Source organism: Pocillopora damicornis, chromosome 2 (assembly GCF_964200805.1).
Source record: "Pocillopora damicornis chromosome 2, jaPocDami1.2, whole genome shotgun sequence".
Lineage (NCBI taxonomy): Eukaryota > Metazoa > Cnidaria > Anthozoa > Scleractinia > Pocilloporidae > Pocillopora > Pocillopora damicornis.
Genome location: NC_142671.1, coordinates 17444128 through 17461175, shown reverse-complemented (window position 1 = coordinate 17461175; position 17048 = coordinate 17444128). Strand labels below are relative to the sequence as shown.

Below are 17048 nucleotides of genomic sequence, written 5' to 3'. Positions count from 1 at the left end.
TCCCCAACTTCTCACAGAATAATTTTGTTTATTCTGCATTATTGTAAACTTCCTCGTGGCCATTTTCTAATAGCACTACCACAATAAAGTCATAATATCAAAGCTATCTCAGAGTTCCCAAAAAGTCGTTGGGTCTCTTCGTTCATGTTTCATATTTCTTAGGCGACACGATAGTATATGCAAACAAGAGAAAACTTCTGACACAAGGAACAACAAAGTTTTTTTTTTTCATTATTATTTTCATCAACCTTTTCCGAAGAGACTTCGAATTTTCATCATAGTTTGCTGACCTACGAAAAGCAATGACGCAAAAAAAAAAAAACAACAACGACGGCACGTTGATATGTTGCTTTGGTGACCTTTCCAAAGCTGATTCAAATAGAGTAATAAAGAAGCTGAAGTGGTGGTGATTTTCCTGAGATAATATAGAATCCGATTTGAGTAATATTGAACGAAAGTGATGCATTAAAATCATTCATTCCACTGAAACAGCTGGCTTGTCTCCTTATACCTATCTTTCCCCTCATGAGTAATGTTCCACTGTCTCCCCTCTCACTCAATTCCATGCAGGCATGCAGCCTGAAAGATTAGTGACAAAACAGGTCTCACCATGGAGAAACTTCTAGCTTACGTTATTTTATTTCTGCAACCGACCGTGACAGATTGCCCTCTACAGTTTGAACGTCTGAGTGTTGCATTTCTTCATGTTCTTCACGCTGCGAACAACTGGCTAGATCTATCCCGATGTGGTTATGAGTTTTTCGAGGGATGCATCCAGTAGCACGCCGGGTGAGGGGATTTTTCGTGTCTTCCAAGGCAGTCATGATGGAATTAATCACACCAGATACCACACACAGACCGAACATGCAATACAATGACGCCAATACATTGTGGATAACCGAATAAATGGTATCCTCTGAGTGAGCTACTCTAAATTTGTTTCCTTCCTGCCTTGAGGAGTTTTTTGAAAATAATCTCTCGAGACTTTTGATTCCGGATTTAGTATGTAAAACATAGTCTCCAAAACCGATTGTAGAAAATGTTATAAAAGAATAATATACTCCTTCGTCAAAAGTCCAACCTAAAAGATAAGGTACCAAAGATCCATATGCCGTCATCAGCAATATCATCGACGATACCAAAACAACAGCAGTCTTGGTTTGAATATGTTTCGGTTCCAGTTTATTGAAGAATTTCTTTTCGAAACGTCTGACTACGGCATTAACACGGCTGGTAATCAGCTCCCCAATGGATTTTAACAAGAGCAGGGTGATAGGAATCCCATATAAACAAACAATGATGCACAAAATTCTGCCTGAACATGTTTGAGGAGTGATGTACCCGTAACCTGTAAAGGAAATATTGAAAAATCTAATATTACATGGGTGATTGTTTTACGGACAACACCATTGCAGGAAGGTGACTGCTTTGGAAAGACTGTTGTTCAGAGGACGCTCCATATAAAATTAAGGAAAGGTTTCTACAGTGAAGTAATTTTAAAGGGAGTGTAGATGGACAGTAATCCAGGATCATGTTAGGTTCTCTTTACTCCCCACCGCGATTGTTCCAGAAAACTTGCTCCATCTCTCCACCAATCAGATGGGAAACTAAAGCCAATCATGACTTGCTCCTCCTGGTTTTTCCCACCCTCCAGGGAGTTTGCTTATTTTCACATTGAGTTCTCGCTGACCCCTGGAGACATGATCTTGTTTTAGTCTGATAGACCTTTGTTATAGCTTTGCTTTTGGTTTTACGAAATTCAATCGAAAATTGCTATCGGTGGTGTCTGTCATAATAACACTTAAGAGGAGTTGTTTACTTTGGGTTTGCGACTGTTTCTTGACAGGACTTTTAGTGTCAAATAACTGTATTCGAGAGAGGTCACTGCTATAAATAATCTAGAAAAACACCTAGAAAGAATCGTTAAACTGGGAAAATTTCTTCAACTTCTCTTGATAGACGCCCTTTCTTACCTATGGTGGACCAAGCTTGAAAGACAAAATCAAGGGCAGACGAAAAGGTCCACTTAGGTTTCGGATCACTTAGGGCCTCGTGTGCGATATGAGAGAAGTTAATGAACTCTTCGGTGGTTATATTGTATTTAGATATCATGAATTCTTGCAGGGAGTGCAACACTTGATACTTTGTTTCTTCCTCGTCTTCCTCCGTGTACTCCACTTGCAGAAAGAGCCAAGCGCTGGGAAGGAGAAATAACAAGTAAAGCAGTGTTCGCAACAGTACTTTTTTGAACAATGGGTCCATGTCTGGAAACAGCCACTTGTCTGTTCGAGCTCTCTGTAATGTTAGCTGAGAAAACATCACAAAAATAATTGTCTAAACATACGGAGAATGAAAATGGTGCTGAAATTAGTTTGTATTAGAATGGAACACGTACAAGTTAAAATTGTGACTTCAAAGTTAAACACAATAAAGAAAAAATTAATAATTGCCTGAGTCTCTCCCTAGCGGTTGAGGATTTTTTATTCCATGAGATGGAAATACATACCCGTCTTATTGTCATCATCACCTTTTATTTAAAGTACTGTTATCAAACAACAGGATTAAGGACATCTGAACCCTTTACTTGGGAAAGCTAACTCTGTTATTGTTCAGCTTTGGCAGAAGATGCAAAATCTTCTAAAAAAAGTACTAAAGGGGCCCTATTAGGGGTTATCAGGATACAAGATATTTGGGTAAAAAATTACAGGGATACGGGATTTTCGGGCTGAAAATTAAAGGGATAAGGGGTATTTCAAAAAAGATTCTGGGATATCGAAGATCGAAGTTCTCATTTTTTTAAAATAATGAAATAAGTTTATTAATCAATATAGAAGGTGCAAATAATTAAAAATTGCTTTCAAATGTGATTTTTTACATTTTGCCATCAAATATTTTCAATATTGTCAATAGGTGCCAATATCGGCTCTTGTTCAAGAACAACTCTTCAACTCTTCCCCTCCCCCACGGCTTTTTCCATTTTGCACCACTTTCTCGGTGACTCATGTCTTTGGATTCACCTCAGTCCTTTAGCAATTCTTTACAAAATGTTACTTAAGAGCATACCATCGATAAACGTGATGTCTTATTTGCACGTAATTTCTTTTTGAAATACAAAACGCTCCAGGAAAATATGTTTTCGTTATCAGGTACCCGAACATTTTACGCTCAATGACGTCATCATGGTAACTGGCGTTATCGGGATACGAATCACAAGAATGAACGGGTACGGGATATTTTGGCCAAAATTAATGGGATACGGGATACTCAGACCCCCCTTATGGGGCCTCACAAAATCTATTTGACAACCTATACGTGGCAAGTCACTTCAACTTAAGGTTTTGTAATTTTTTCCTTCCTCTCCTTTTATCCTTACTTTGAATTTAATCAAAATCGTTGAAGTCTTGGTCTTACTCACCATAAAAATAACAATTTCTAAAAATATGTACAGTTATTATGCTCATAGTCGAGTTAAAAATGTGTATCTAGTTTTTCTTCAGCACGAAAGCTGAAACTTCTGATTCAAAGGAGTTGGTCTCGGCGCAACGATCGCGGTAATAAAAAAGTAGGTAAAAATAGTTCAGTGGTACATTTTGCTGTTTGAATACTGGTTAAATTTTACATTCTTCAATTTATTTAGCGATGAAAAGAAACAAAAATACTAATTATTAAAGTCAAAGATTGTTAAGTGAGTTCAAAGGAATATGATTCGAACCAGAAAATACGAAATTAATTGAGTTTTCCAAAGTTTTGGTCTCAATCAAATATTTTTGTAAGAGATCGTTGATTCATTACATTCATTCTTATAAACACTGAATTTACCAACGAACTTACCAATTTCGAAGTATTGGGAAAAGACATACGAGAACTTCATTCACTAAATTATCTGTGGCCGTCCTATTTCATGGATAACAATCAAAACCCAGCGGTGGGGACAGCTGTTTGAGATATTGAATTTACTCCACTCAATAGAACTTCCTGAATACAAAAATGAAATATGTTTGGTATTGATATAAGATTGACAATTTGTCCGTCAGTGGTACAATTTTTAATTATAACTCAACGTGCATCCTTCTATATTTAAGAGTAATGTATCAGGAATAGTATTACCGATGATAAACACTCTCTCCAGTTGTTTTTTGTTTTGGGTTTTGTGTTTTTATAACCACCGAAATATAATTTTAAATGACATCTAAAGTAAAGGAGACAAATGAACCTCTCGTTGGACATGGATTACTAAATAAAACTGCATATCAGTTCAAGTTCTTTAAATTTCTGTTAACTAATTCCGTTACCTGTTACATAAATTTTGTAGACGTTCTTTCTTATTGATATTTATTTTCTCTCGAAATATCGAGCTAATTTTGTTGTTCCTGACCATTCTTTTATACCATGACCCGGTTATTTAGGAAAATGCAGTATGATAGAATGATAAACATCAGATTTTCTTTCTCATACCTTAATTGTTTTCTACAGCCATTTGATACGAGTAATATAAATGGGTGTACGAGATTTTTGACTAAAAGAGGTGTTTCGTGCGGATTAAAAGTTAACTTACACAATCTGTGGGAGTCTCAAGTCGAATACTTACACATTAAAGGTGAAGTATTCTATCAAGTTTTGGAGGCTTAAATCTATACTCAGGTATTTTAAAGGAATCTTTGCTAACTTAAATGCTACTCGTGAATAGCTCTAATGAGCACCCTTTCTGTAGTAGAGCTGACTAGGCCCAAGCACTGAGTTCGGCTTCTCGTTTGCCAGTTTCCAAGGATTCAAAAGTTGGTCCATCTTACACAAGACCCATTCATGTTCAAATATATCATGCTTTTTCACTCCTTAAGAGATTCCAAGACTTCTAAGGTGACTAAAGAAAGTGCTCAAGTGTTTTGCTGTTCTATTTTGTTAAAGCTTGTTAAGACGGATAAAAATCTTTTTCCAAATCTTGCTACCATGGAACTCAAGACCTTGATGTAGGACACTGAAAATTTTGCTCACTACTTTCGTGGGAGTCTCGCGTTTTGTTCGTAAAACATCCAAGACATCGAGGGCGACATTTACTTTCCTCGACGGCAGCCATAATGGAATTTATTACACTGCAGACAATGCTTAGACTTAAAATGTATACAGATATAAACAAAACGCTGGAAGGTATGTGGAAAGCTTGAAAAGACTCGGCATTCTCATTTCCTTGATATGTAGAGTTAGGCAACGTTAGCTTCTTGATCCTATAGCTGGGTTGGAACAATACATAGTCGCCAAAACCGATTGTGGAGAATGTTACGAACCAAAAATATGCTCCTTCGACGAAAGTCCAACTCAAACCTCCTCCTTCTCGACGCCATCTTGATGCCGCGCAACAGATTATCATAATTGTTATCATAGATAATCCCAAAGTAACGGCGGTCTTAATTTTAACATGTTTCGGCTCTGGTCTTCCGAGGAATTTCCTTTCAAACTTGGTGAGAATTTTGCTGATCAATTTGGCGATCAACTCGCCGACGGAATTCAACGTGAGCAAGGTTATTGGAATTCCAAGTAGAGACACGAAGATACACAACATCTGACCTTCAGGCGTTTGAGGGGTAATGTATCCATAACCTGTCGAGAACATGGATTATGGATTAATTGCTAGCGTATATATCTTCGTAACTGGGTGATTGTTCGACTAACGCGTGACATAAGAACTAAGGGCAACGACAAAAATACAGGGAAAGATTATCAGAAGAAGGTCGGTGTTCAAGGGAACTAAAAGGCTCATCGAACCACTTTTGTGGGAGCATTCAAAGATTCCTTCATTAGAAATGCATAAAGTGATTTCCGCAATTAGAAAGCTTTAAGTAAGGGAAGGGTTGATGAGAAATATGAAAGATTCCACAAGATCTTGTCGAGCTCTATGGTATAACACTATTCCCTTTGGATATATATCTGCCTTATATTTACCTACGGTGGTTACAGTCTGCACGACGAAATCAATGGCATGAAGATAGGTCCACTTTGGCTTTGGCATTCTTAAAGCTTCGTACGCAACGCCGCAAAACTTGTTGAATTCTTCAAGAGACATGTTGCATTTAGACCCCATGGACATGAACAAAGAGGACAACAACTGATATTTTTCCTGTTTGTCGTCCTTTTCTGTGTACTCCACATGAGTGAATAGCAAAGAACTTAAAGAGACTAGCAAGAAGAAGCCAAAAGTTCGAAGAAGTGCTGTCTTCAAAAGTGAGTTCATGTTCAAGATTACGGTGATCGTTGTAAGCTGGATTACTGTTTAATTGTGTTAATCTCAGGACACGCGTATCAGCTGCTTAAGCTTGATAGTAGTCAAATCCTGAAAAAAAAAACGTATCGTCAAAGTACGTGGGAACTACATTTCAATTTAGGTTTACTAAAAAATTTACTAAAATCGATGTTTTATCATGTCGTAACAACGGAACATGTACAGTGAACTGACAGTGTGTGGATATATCCGATAGACGTTTAGTTACGCTCAATGTTACATTTTTTTCCCAATCAGTATAATTTTTTAACCTTTATCCTAATACTTTTTCACATATTTTGTAGCTGAGCTTCCTGTATTATCATCGGCTCATTCGCTCCAGATAATTTTTACTATTATCAATATCTTATCGCAGAACCAGCCTTTTTTTGTTTGTGTACATACAAACTGAAAATCACAATTTGATAAAACTATATCTTTCACCTGTTAACGATAAGACCAAGGTTTTCTTCTTTTTCACCCATATTAAATAAAAGTTTTGCTACTTTAAAAAAATAAGCAGAAAGGAAAAAGGTTTGTCTCCACGAGGACATCACCCTATACACCAACTCAATTCATCTTAACGTTTACCTTCTCATATTTATCATCACTCACTTTAAAAAAAATTTAAAGGCCTTAGAAATTTAATTTCCGACTAGTTTTAGGTATATTGAAAGACATAAACTGTTTTTTTTTTGGGGTTATTACGTGGTGTATACTAAAACAAACCACCTCCACTCTTTGGAGAGTAAGTGTTAATTATTGCTCGATTCTTTTTCACGAAACCTGTTTGACTAATGGCCGTGATCTTTCGAGTTACTCTCTAGCTTAAGGATAAATTGGTCAGCTAAACTAAAACTGTAAGAAATTTCTTCACGGTACACATCGTCTCACTCATTTAAGATGCAAGTGTTAAGTTCCAAGAGGAGAAGTGACACTATTATTTAATTTTGTCTATCAGTAATCATCTATGCAGACACAAACCCTTCCATCGCCAAATTTACTTTAGATATTCCAACGTTTTTGGTCTCAGTCAAAATGCTTTTTCAAGAGATCGTTAATTCATTACATTAATTCATATAAACACTGAATTTACCAACGGACTTACCAATTTGGAAGTATTGAGAAAGGATATACGAAAACTTCGTTCACTAAATTATCTATGGCCGTCCTCATCCATGGATAACAATCAAAACTCAGCAGTAAGGGCAGCTGTTTGTGATATTGAATTTAATCTATTATTGTCCGTCAGCGGTACAATTTTTAATTATAACTCAACGTACAATTGTTTTTTAGTTTTGGTTTTGTGTTTTGGTAACCTCGGAAAAATAATATTTAATGACCTGTAAAGTAAAGGAGACAAATGAACCTCTCGTTGGACATGGATTACTAAGCAAAGCTGTATATCAGTTCAAGTTCACTAAATTTTGGTCAGCAAATTCCGTCACCGTTTACATAAATATTATAGGCGTCCTTTCATATTGATATTTATTTTTTAATTTTCACACGAAACGTCGCGCCAATTTTGTTGTTACTAACCAAACGGGTATAAGAGAGGCGAGGTTTAATACGTGTGAAAAGTCAAGTGAGACAATCCGTGCCAGTCATCGGTCTTATAAATACACGGCTATTACAAGCCTGACAGGTGCATGCTTTTATTAAGTCTTAAACGCACAAACTCACAATCACATGCCCATACTAAGAGTGGGTATCAGTCGGTTTCGCTTCTTGTCGAGTACGCTACGTTCGAGTTCGCTACATGTTCGCCACTTACATGCCGAATTCGCTACTTACTTCATCCTACCATTCTATCAAAAAAAACTTTTATAGCAGACCTAGAAAAACGGGATCAACATCAGTATCTGAGCAACTCCCCAACTACCCCTCCCCTAGCCCAACATTAACCCTAACTTGTTATCAATTGACTGTTGTTGGGTTAGGGTAGGGGTAGATGGGGAGTTGCCTAGATACTGATATTGATCCGTAAAACGAATATTTATGGCTAACCCCTCTAACCTTTGGTCTGGAAGATATATATTGATGACATCTTCTCACCGTTAAACATTTCTATGAAAGAAGCTTCCAATTTTGTTGACTTCGCCAATTCTTTCTACCCAACAGTCAGGTTTACTTGTGAAACGCAACCTCGGAACAATCACAAAAATCAACGATGCGGTTAAAAGCAAACTAGAAGGGAATTTGCATATGACCAGTTTAACTGACTCCTAAAAACGGCAGCCACGCAGTTGGGAGTATAAAGTACAGATATTGCTTGTGGTTTATGATTAAAAGAGAAATTAAAATTGAGAATTAACAGACGCAGCGAATTCGGCATGTTAGTAGCAAACATGTAGCGAACTCGACGAGTAGCGAAACCGGCGCGTAAAGTTAAGAGTACTGCTAACACAAATGCTATATTGCTGTACAGCTGTGAGCATCTTTTCCGGGCCTCGCTCGTCTCGCTCGCCTCGCTCTCTAAGTTCGGCTCCTCGATTTCCAGTTTTCAGGGGTTTAAAAGTTGGTGCATCCTGCACCGTAGACTCATTCATGCTCAAATATATCATGCCTTTTTACCACTCCAAGAGATCCCAAGATTTCGCCTTATTAGGCTCCAAGAGCGCTAGAGAGATTCAGGAACGTTGACCTCCGAACATAAGGAAACTTGCGGTGCTCAAGTGTTTCGCTGTTATGGATTGATTAAGGCTCGAGAGGAAGGACGAAAATCCTTATCCAAATCTTACTACTATGGAACTCAAGACATTGCTGCGTGGTTCTGGCCATGTTGCTCAGTGTTTTCATGGAAGTCTCGCGTTTTGTTCGTAAAACATCCAACACATCGAGGGTGACATTTGCTCTCCTCGATGGCAGCCATGATGGAATTTATTACACTGCAAACAATGCTTAGACTGAACATGTATATAATTACGAAAAAAAGGCTGGAAGGTATATGGAAAGCTTGAAAAGATTCGGCATTCTCGTTTCCTTGGCATGTAGAGTTAAGCAACGTTAGTTTCTTAATCCTATAGCTGGGTGGATAAAATACATAGTCGCCAAAACCAATTGTGGAGGATGTTATGAACCAAAAATATAATGCTTCGACGAAAGTCCAATCCGATTCTCTTCCTTCTTGTCTCATTACTGACACTGTGCCACACACCATCATGATTGTTATCATAGATAATCCCAAAATAGCGGCGGTCTTAATTTTAACATGTTTCGGCTCTGGTCTTCCGAGGAATTTCCTTTCAAATTTGGTGAGAATTTTGCTGATCAGTTTGGCGATCAACTCGCCGACGGAATTCAACGTGAGCAAGGTTATTGGAATTCCAAGTAGAGACACGAAGATACACAATATCTGACCTTCAGGAGTTTGAGGGGTAATGTATCCATAACCTGTCGAGAAAATGGATTATGGATTAATTCCTGGCGTATAGATCTTCGTAACTAGGTGATTGTTCCTCCTATGCGCGTGCCTTCAGAATTCAGGGCAACGGCAAAAATGCAGGGAAAGATTGTCAGAGGAAGATAGGTGCTCTAGGAAAGTAAGAGAATCGTCCAACCTCTCTTATTAGAGAATTTAAATATTTCTACTTTACAAATGTATAGTTTGGTCTGCGTAGTTAGGTAGTCTTAAGTAAGAGAAGGGTTAATGAGCAACATGGAAGATTCCACAAGGCTTTGTTCGGCTCTATAAAATAATCCTATTTCCTCGAGATGTCTTCCCGATTCTGTTGGGTAGTGTTTTCCGGGGTTACATTATTGCAAGCTCCTTTAGGGCATATCTGTCTTGGGAGGATAAAAAGTTTGTTCCCATAAGATGTTTCAAGAAGTGTAAAGGAGACGTACCTCACATTGTCAAACATGACCTAGTCGATAAAAACCAGATATAACACAAGAATGAACATAGTCGGCAGAAAAAACAGATGCATATCTGCCTCATATTTACCTATAGTGGTTACGGTCTGCATAATGAAATCAAAGGCATGAATATAGGTCCACTTTGGCTTAGGCATGCTTAAAGCTTCATACGCAACGCTGCAAAACTTGTTGAATTCTTCAAGAGACATGTTGTATTTAGACTCCATGGACTTGTACAAAGAGGATAACAACTGATATTTTTCCAGGTTATCGTCCTTCTCTGTGTACTCCACTTGAATGAATAGCAAAGGACTTAGAAAGACTAGCAAGGAGAAGCCAAAGGTTCGCAGAAGTACTTTCTTCAAAAGTGAGTTCATGTTGAAGATGATCGGTGTAAGCTGGATTATTGGATTACAGCGTTAATCTCTGGACACGAAAATCAGCAGCTTGAGCTCGGTAGAAGTCAAATCCTAAAAATTAGGTTGGGGTTTCTAAGTTCTTACTTGCAAATCTTAGAACTGATTTCAAGCATCATCAAGTTGACATAGACCTTACATTCACTGCCGTTTGCGCTTCCTCCCTGAGAAGAACGTGGGAACTTATTCCATCATCTCTCCTATTAGGAAAGGAAATCATTCTGCTTGTGTGAGTTTTCCCATGTGGTAATTACAACCGGCCGGCAAAAAGCACCCTAGTCTAATTGATTATGGTAAAAATATAAAATATAATTAAAATATAAATGAGCTTCCTCTATTATCATCGACTCCTTCGCTCTAGATTGTTTTTATTGTTGTCCAGAACCCTTTTTTGTTTGTCTGCATACGAACTGAGAATTACAATTTGCTAAAACTATAGAATACACCAGTTAACGATATCGCCGAGGTTTTCGTCTTTTCACCTATCCAAAAGACGAGCTACGGTGGTTTTATACAATAAGTAAAATCGGATAAGGTTTCTCTTCACAAGGGCATTACTCTATACACCAACATTATTAGGCAATCTTTCTGTTTACAATTTCACATTTATTATCACTTACTCTGAGAGTTATCAAGGTCTCGTATGAGATTCATTCAGTACGAAGGTGTTCACAGGCTTTTTTTCGACGTTCCCTGGCAAGGCGATATCAAAATAGTATTGAATGACATGTCTTGCGTATTACTGTAAGCTTGTGAACGTAAAATGATGATGCAGCTGGCGTACGTTAGATAAGCTATGCGAGAATTGACCGAACAATGAACTTCTTTAAATGAACTTTCATGAATTTTGAAAATTGATCAACACAGAAATTAATTTTTACATCCTTTTATTTATATTGTGGCTGAAATTTTTTAAACCAGTCGAATTTTTATTTTCTTTGGCCTTTTCACTATCATAATCTGAAACAATAATCTCCCATAAAAATTGATTTTTTCTCTTTCTTTGGATTATGATTGTTATAACGTTCAAAGAGAGACGTTCAAATGTTTTAAAAAAATTCAAATCAATAAAAAACTATGAAGCCCAACATTAAGTTTCATTTGGGAACTTATTTAAAGAAAGGGATTTTATCCCTTTCTTTCCCTAAGGCTATGAATGGAAAAACGAATATATTACCTCCAGCAAAACTGTTAATTGACTTTTTCAACCAAAAACACCTCGACAGCAGTTTCAAGAAAACCTCAACTGATATTTCCGAACAGTGGTTAAAAGCGATATGAACACAACTTTTTTCGTTCTCGTCTCTGTCAAGTCATGTTCACGTTCTTAGTAATTGCACTTGTCAGGACAGAATTGTCAATTATTTATATAAGTATGGAAGACTTGTCAATCCCTCATGTGAGGATAAACTGGCAGGTGTAAGAATTTCACAACTGAACTTATTCCTATCCATTGTCATCATCGATCTGTGTATTGTTTCATTGTCAATTTTTTTAAGGTATTGTGTTAATTCAAAGGTGTCAAGTTGTCCTCATTTCACATCCTGTCCTTGACAAGTCTTCACTATCAACATTTTATTTCAGTTGGTTCTAGGCAAGAGGAACTTTCAATGTTGTCATATTTTCCCATCTGTACTGCGAGGGAAATATTGCCGCGGGACAACACACGTCAAGGAGAATCCCTCAACAAGTAAACATGGTACTTTTATTTAAAGTAGCCCTCAGGGTCCTTTTCTTTTAGAAGCGCTTTGTTTAATTTTCAAATTTATTCAAAGCTGAGAAAAGAAATGTGCGTAACCAAATAATCATAGCTGCATCGTCACCACGAACGACTAAAGAAAGAGAGAGTTCTCTTAGTTTCCTCGTTGATAAAGAAAGAAAAAGCCGAATGAATAACTTTCCTCTGATTTCAGTCTGGTTCCTTCGACATAATGTCATTAGCAGGTAAACCTGGTTAGAGAATCACTGCCATCATGATCCGGAGAAAGTTCTTCTTTTTGAGAAATTTTAAAGGAAAATAAGGTTTTTCTAAACTCCGCCAGGGCTTTCATGTGCAACTTTGATGTCAAGCAGATTTCATTGCTGATAAACAGTCAGTTACAGTTCAGTTAAGTAGCACATGTTTTCAGTGCCATTTTCTTGTCTTTTTGGAGCGCAGTTAGGGTCCGCATTGTTCACTTCATCCCGGGTTTTTCTAGAGGCACACATGGGACAGGCACGATGGAACTTCAATTCCTCCATAGCCGCCATGACGGAATTGATTACGCTTGAAACAACACATAAGCCAATCATTGCATAAATAATCATGAGCATATGGAAAAAACCTTTTCTGGTGCGTTGTTCCGAGTGGAACTTCCGTTTCTCTGGAACGTAATCACCAAAACCGATTGTAGTCAGCGTAACGAACCAGAAATACACACTTTCAACAAAAGTCCAACCTTGTGTACTCATAACTAACCGGCCGTTTGCCACAATAAATATCACCATCAGGAAAAAGAGGATCACAGCGCTCTTTGTTTCTACTTTTTCCGGATGCGCTCTTTTGAAAAGTATGCTTTCAAACTTTGTTACAAGCGCGTTGACAAGTTTGGCCATTAAATCGCCAACAGACTTCAACGCGAGTAATGTAATGGGAATCCCAAGAAGACAAATAAAAATGCACAATATCTGACCAGCAGGTGTTTGAGGAGTGACGTATCCATAGCCTGCAAATAACAAAATGCAAAGTTATTGTCTGCACTGTACCTTATCTGATGAAATTAAGCAATCATGGGTTAAAAATCATGAGCTTCAGTAATCAGTTCGCCACTTGCTACTGATTTAACTTGTTTTTTATCATCGGGGTAATTATCCTATACAAAACATAAGGGTGATTGATATAATTTTTTTAATTTTTCAATTCCCTGACACGGCACCTGTTTGATTCGTAGCCGTAATCTTTCGAGCTAGTTCTCCTAGGTATTTTTGTCATGAATAATTTGGCCAATAGTACTAAGATTGTAAGAAATTTTTTCATGGTGCACAACTCGTCACCGATTCAATAATATATTCTAACTGGAGAAGTGATTCCATTTCTTCATCCTGTGCATCAATTATCATCCCTGCAGACACAAACCCTTCGATTGACAAAGTTACTTTAGCTCATGATGGTCTGATTCTTTTTACGAATGAAATCGCCATTTTTCCTTGTTCTTACACAAGTTTGCTGAGTCTCATTTCGAGAAGATATTCCTTACCTACGGTAGTGAAAGCTTGTAAGACGAATTCCAAGGAAACAAAATACGTCCACCGTGGTTTAGGTTGGCTCAGAGCTTCATGCGCAATGCTGGAAAAATTATTAAATTCCTTGATGGTCATATTGAATTTAGATGCCATGGAAATGTACAGGGACTTTAACAAGTAGTCTTTTTCTTTTTTGTCATCTTTTTCCGTATATTCCACAAAAGAAAACAACCAAGCACTCAAAGAGGCCCATAATATGAATCCAAAGGTGCGAAGAAGCACAGTCTTCCACAGGTAATCCATAGCGGACACTTTAGTTCAAACATACACCTGCATCAAAAGGAAAAGGAACTATTTTCAAAACATTTGAAAGTTTTTTTCTTGAAAAAATGTTCGATATAAGATGACACCGATACCTAAGAATAAATGAATAAGTATGGTATTCATCAGCCGTATTGAGAAAAACTGTGCCCGATACCGCCCGAGGCCGAAGGCTTTTTCCTAAAACATAACGAAATGCTTGCCAAAAGAACCCGAATGATTAAGGGCTGTAAACATGGCAAGATCCTCCAGAAAGATGAGAGGATTAATGAGTTTTTTTTATCGGCCTGAAGTCGTGTTCGAGGTCTTTTGCTTAAAATACTGCCCAGCCCGCAAAATAACATATATTAATGAAAAATGGCAACGAAACTAGGGATGTACTCGGCGACTCACGAAAGCGTTACCGTGCCCGCAAGCAGAGATAAAGTTTAAGCAAATATTTAGTCCCTACAAAGGGTGAGCCTTTGCAACCAGGCCAGATGGACAGAAAAATACTTTATATCTGACATACTGTTGACGGAATGTTTGACACTCGATATTACTTTAAAATTATAATGGAAACGTCAGTTTTTAATGGAAAGGATGCTACTGATAGCTTAGAATAACAGGAGTCAGTTCAAAACAGACAACGGATTTAGCCTTAAAGATGATGAATTTTTGGCCCAAAAGGCACTGATAAACTTCTTAGAGGAGTTAGTGTTCGACATATACGAAACCATTGATACCATAGGATGAATTTGGTCGGTCAAAAATGCGTAGATTTTCATGAAACAAATAGGTGCATTTAGAAACCCACACCAGCCTAGATCCACTAGTTCATCCACCAGCATCTTATGAACCAAGCAATAATTTCACCAAATACACAAAAAATTACTACCATTTTGGCGCAAATGGAGTTCCACTAAGCCTGCTTAGTGCTGTTAAAATCTTAGGAGCTGAACGGATCGGAAACTTTCGAAGATAAGACAGGAAGTTGGAAAGGGCTCTCATCATACATCTTCTTTTTGGTAATCTACTAACAATCGTTGTATAATTCAAGTTCACTTTCGAAGCTGATCTATGCCGGAACAGTAGAAATAAATCAACGACACTGAGAGTAGTCAGCTTAAAAAAAAGACATAATTTGACGTCTTAATGGCTTTACTACTTGTCTTAAAAAGCTGTACAGTTTATAACTGTTTGTCCATAATTCTGTCTGTTAAAGGTTTCTTGGAGGTGACGACGGCACTCAATTAAAATGGGAGCGGATATTTTTAGGGCGAACGCCAATAAATCTCATTATGGAAAAGCAGTATGGAAATTAACTGCCCCGCAGTGAAATCAAACAAGGATTGTATGATATTTTATGAACCTTAGTTTGTTGTGTTTGCCTGGTTAAAACAAAAATTAATTCATTATGGCAGGTGGTCCACTCTTATGATCACCTTATTGTGTTTCTCTAACTGTCTAGCTTTAAAATCTATCACTTAACTTTTTCTCCTTGTTTTTATCTCCCCTGTATTCGAAGCAAATGAAACTTACTAACTATGTTGCCGCATGAATATGTTGGAATCGAGGGTACCTTTTACACACATCATCTTCTTAGATACACCGTGAACGTGTTGTTAAAATGACCCCAAATTCAACGTTATTCTCGTTTACTCGATGAATACTAACCAGATATGCTGAAACACTGGCTCTTAAATATTCCGTCGGCGATGCATGATCTTGTCACAGCAACTGAAAGAAATATAGTCCTATCAAACGTCAAAACATCTTTTCACTGAGCAATTTACTTCAATAAATGTTTACCTCCATTTGATCTTAATGAGTCAGTGTCTCTGCGTTTCAAATTGAAAGAACTGGAATTTTGTTTTCCCGTTCAATATGTATTTGCTCTAAGGCTACTGATTGCCATGGCACTCTTTAAGCTTGGAAAACATTTCTGGTGTCATCTAATTCTTAGATTTATAATTGAAGGCCTCTCGTTAGTGTTGCGCGCCAATCCGCTGCTTTTCAATAAAATAACCTTAATTCGTATTGTGTTAGAAACAACTATCCTTTCTTTTTCTTCTTTTTAAATATATCTATTATTCATCTTCGGATAACCTTTAACAACGGCTGCAAACACAACGAATGTATTCATTTAATGCATTGGCAATTGAACCATTATGTTCACGTCCCTTAGAAGCGCTCTTACGAACTGAATTAGATTGGCAACTAATGGAGGTGTATAAAAAGATTAAATATTGTTGCTTAGACCTAAAACATATTATTTGACATGATTAATGCATAAAATGGAATTTTTTGACACGGCCAAATTATTTGCATTGGTGTTATTTTTAATTACTTACTTAAAGGTACAAAGCCCAGTAAAAATTTCATTTCTGGCTAAGTTGTACAAGTATAAAAGTACACTCAGATATTTAAAAGCGAATATAATTTCCAAGTATGGGAATATTTAAGGATTAAAAATGTCGAGAGACTATACACTCGATTGCAACAACGTTGACACCTAAAGAGCTTGATCCCTGAACAATTTGACCCAACAGCCTTATGGGAAATGCTCGCATAGTTTCATAATCAATGTTCTTTACCTATCCATTTTTCATGGAAATCTTTTTTATTGTAATTCTTTTCTTTCAAGAAAGTGTGGGTAGCTTCTATTATTTACGACGCGCAATTTATTGTGGTTATCATTTACATGTGTACCCATAAGGCCGTTGGGCCTCATCATTCATAACCAATGCTTTCTAGATGTAAACGTTTTTCAATCGAATGTACATGCCAGCACTGGCTAATAAATCGTTGATAACAAAAGCAATGGGCCATAGACAACGTTATAAATCATGAATATGCAGACTATGTATGGTAACGTTTCAAGTCAAATCATTGAAGCCTTTTGGGGAGTCCGTCTTCGTTTATCATTTACATTAGTTATTTTTTGTTTTCTTGCTCGTATGAATGTAATTTTTTTTAAAGTGCAGCTGTTTAAGCTC

The 17048-nt window shown here is 37.2% G+C and overlaps 4 protein-coding genes across 8 annotated transcripts; all 4 read right to left on the bottom strand.

The window, feature by feature from the left end:
• Positions 1-11: 11 nt before the first annotated feature.
• On the bottom strand, positions 12-2356 carry LOC113668654 (potassium channel, subfamily K, member 16-like). Its single transcript, XM_027184598.2, has 2 exons — positions 1974-2356; positions 12-1348 (listed from the first exon to the last, which is right to left on the bottom strand). The coding sequence occupies exons 1-2, from the start codon at positions 2317-2319 to the stop codon at positions 633-635; spliced, it is 1062 nt and encodes a 353-aa protein (XP_027040399.2). The 5' UTR covers positions 2320-2356; the 3' UTR covers positions 12-632.
• A 1671-nt stretch (positions 2357-4027) lies between these two features.
• On the bottom strand, positions 4028-6861 carry LOC149050131 (potassium channel subfamily K member 15-like). The gene is made up of 2 exons (XM_089198655.1): positions 5938-6861; positions 4028-5595 (listed from the first exon to the last, which is right to left on the bottom strand). The coding sequence occupies exons 1-2, from the start codon at positions 6224-6226 to the stop codon at positions 4955-4957; spliced, it is 930 nt and encodes a 309-aa protein (XP_089054781.1). The 5' UTR covers positions 6227-6861; the 3' UTR covers positions 4028-4954.
• Positions 6862-7894: 1033 nt separating this feature from the next.
• On the bottom strand, positions 7895-12134 carry LOC113669127 (potassium channel subfamily K member 15). 3 transcript variants are annotated; one of them, XM_089196308.1, is made up of 4 exons: positions 11148-12134; positions 10667-10727; positions 10200-10581; positions 7895-9646 (listed from the first exon to the last, which is right to left on the bottom strand). In XM_089196308.1, exons 3-4 carry the CDS (start codon positions 10486-10488, stop codon positions 9006-9008), a joined length of 930 nt encoding a protein of 309 aa, XP_089052434.1. In that variant the 5' UTR covers positions 10489-10581; positions 10667-10727; positions 11148-12134; the 3' UTR covers positions 7895-9005. The 3 variants fall into 3 exon arrangements, with proteins under 3 accessions (XP_089052434.1, XP_089052435.1, XP_027040931.2); XM_089196309.1 differs by having other exon boundaries at positions 10200-10727; positions 11148-11220; positions 11705-12134; XM_027185130.2 differs by having other exon boundaries at positions 10200-10727.
• Positions 12135-12283: 149 nt separating this feature from the next.
• On the bottom strand, positions 12284-17011 carry LOC113669135 (potassium channel subfamily K member 15). 3 transcript variants are annotated; one of them, XM_027185147.2, is made up of 4 exons: positions 15862-17011; positions 15727-15789; positions 13764-14079; positions 12284-13232 (listed from the first exon to the last, which is right to left on the bottom strand). In XM_027185147.2, the coding sequence occupies exons 3-4, from the start codon at positions 14050-14052 to the stop codon at positions 12625-12627; spliced, it is 897 nt and encodes a 298-aa protein (XP_027040948.2). In that variant the 5' UTR covers positions 14053-14079; positions 15727-15789; positions 15862-17011; the 3' UTR covers positions 12284-12624. The 3 variants fall into 3 exon arrangements, with proteins under 3 accessions (XP_027040948.2, XP_089052436.1, XP_089052437.1); XM_089196310.1 differs by having other exon boundaries at positions 15727-15862; XM_089196311.1 differs by lacking the exons at positions 15727-15789; positions 15862-17011 and adding an exon at positions 14948-15699.
• Positions 17012-17048: the final 37 nt, after the last annotated feature.

Bases quoted from the DNA above. Each gene is read 5' to 3' on its own strand.
- LOC149050131 (XM_089198655.1), bottom strand. From the start codon at position 6,226: ATGAACTCACTTTTGAAGACAGCACTTCTTCGAACTTTTGGCTTCTTC. The intron at 5,596-5,937 runs GTAAATATAAGG...TGTTCTCGACAG, and splicing joins GCAGACTGTAACCACCGTAG to GTTATGGATACATTACCCCT.
- LOC113669135 (XM_027185147.2), bottom strand. From the start codon at position 14,052: ATGGATTACCTGTGGAAGACTGTGCTTCTTCGCACCTTTGGATTCATA. The intron at 13,233-13,763 runs GTAAGGAATATC...TGTTATTTGCAG, and splicing joins ACAAGCTTTCACTACCGTAG to GCTATGGATACGTCACTCCT.
- LOC113669127 (XM_027185130.2), bottom strand. From the start codon at position 10,488: ATGAACTCACTTTTGAAGAAAGTACTTCTGCGAACCTTTGGCTTCTCC. The intron at 9,647-10,199 runs GTAAATATGAGG...TTTTCTCGACAG, and splicing joins GCAGACCGTAACCACTATAG to GTTATGGATACATTACCCCT.
- LOC113668654 (XM_027184598.2), bottom strand. From the start codon at position 2,319: ATGTTTTCTCAGCTAACATTACAGAGAGCTCGAACAGACAAGTGGCTG. The intron at 1,349-1,973 runs GTAAGAAAGGGC...TTTCCTTTACAG, and splicing joins TCAAGCTTGGTCCACCATAG to GTTACGGGTACATCACTCCT.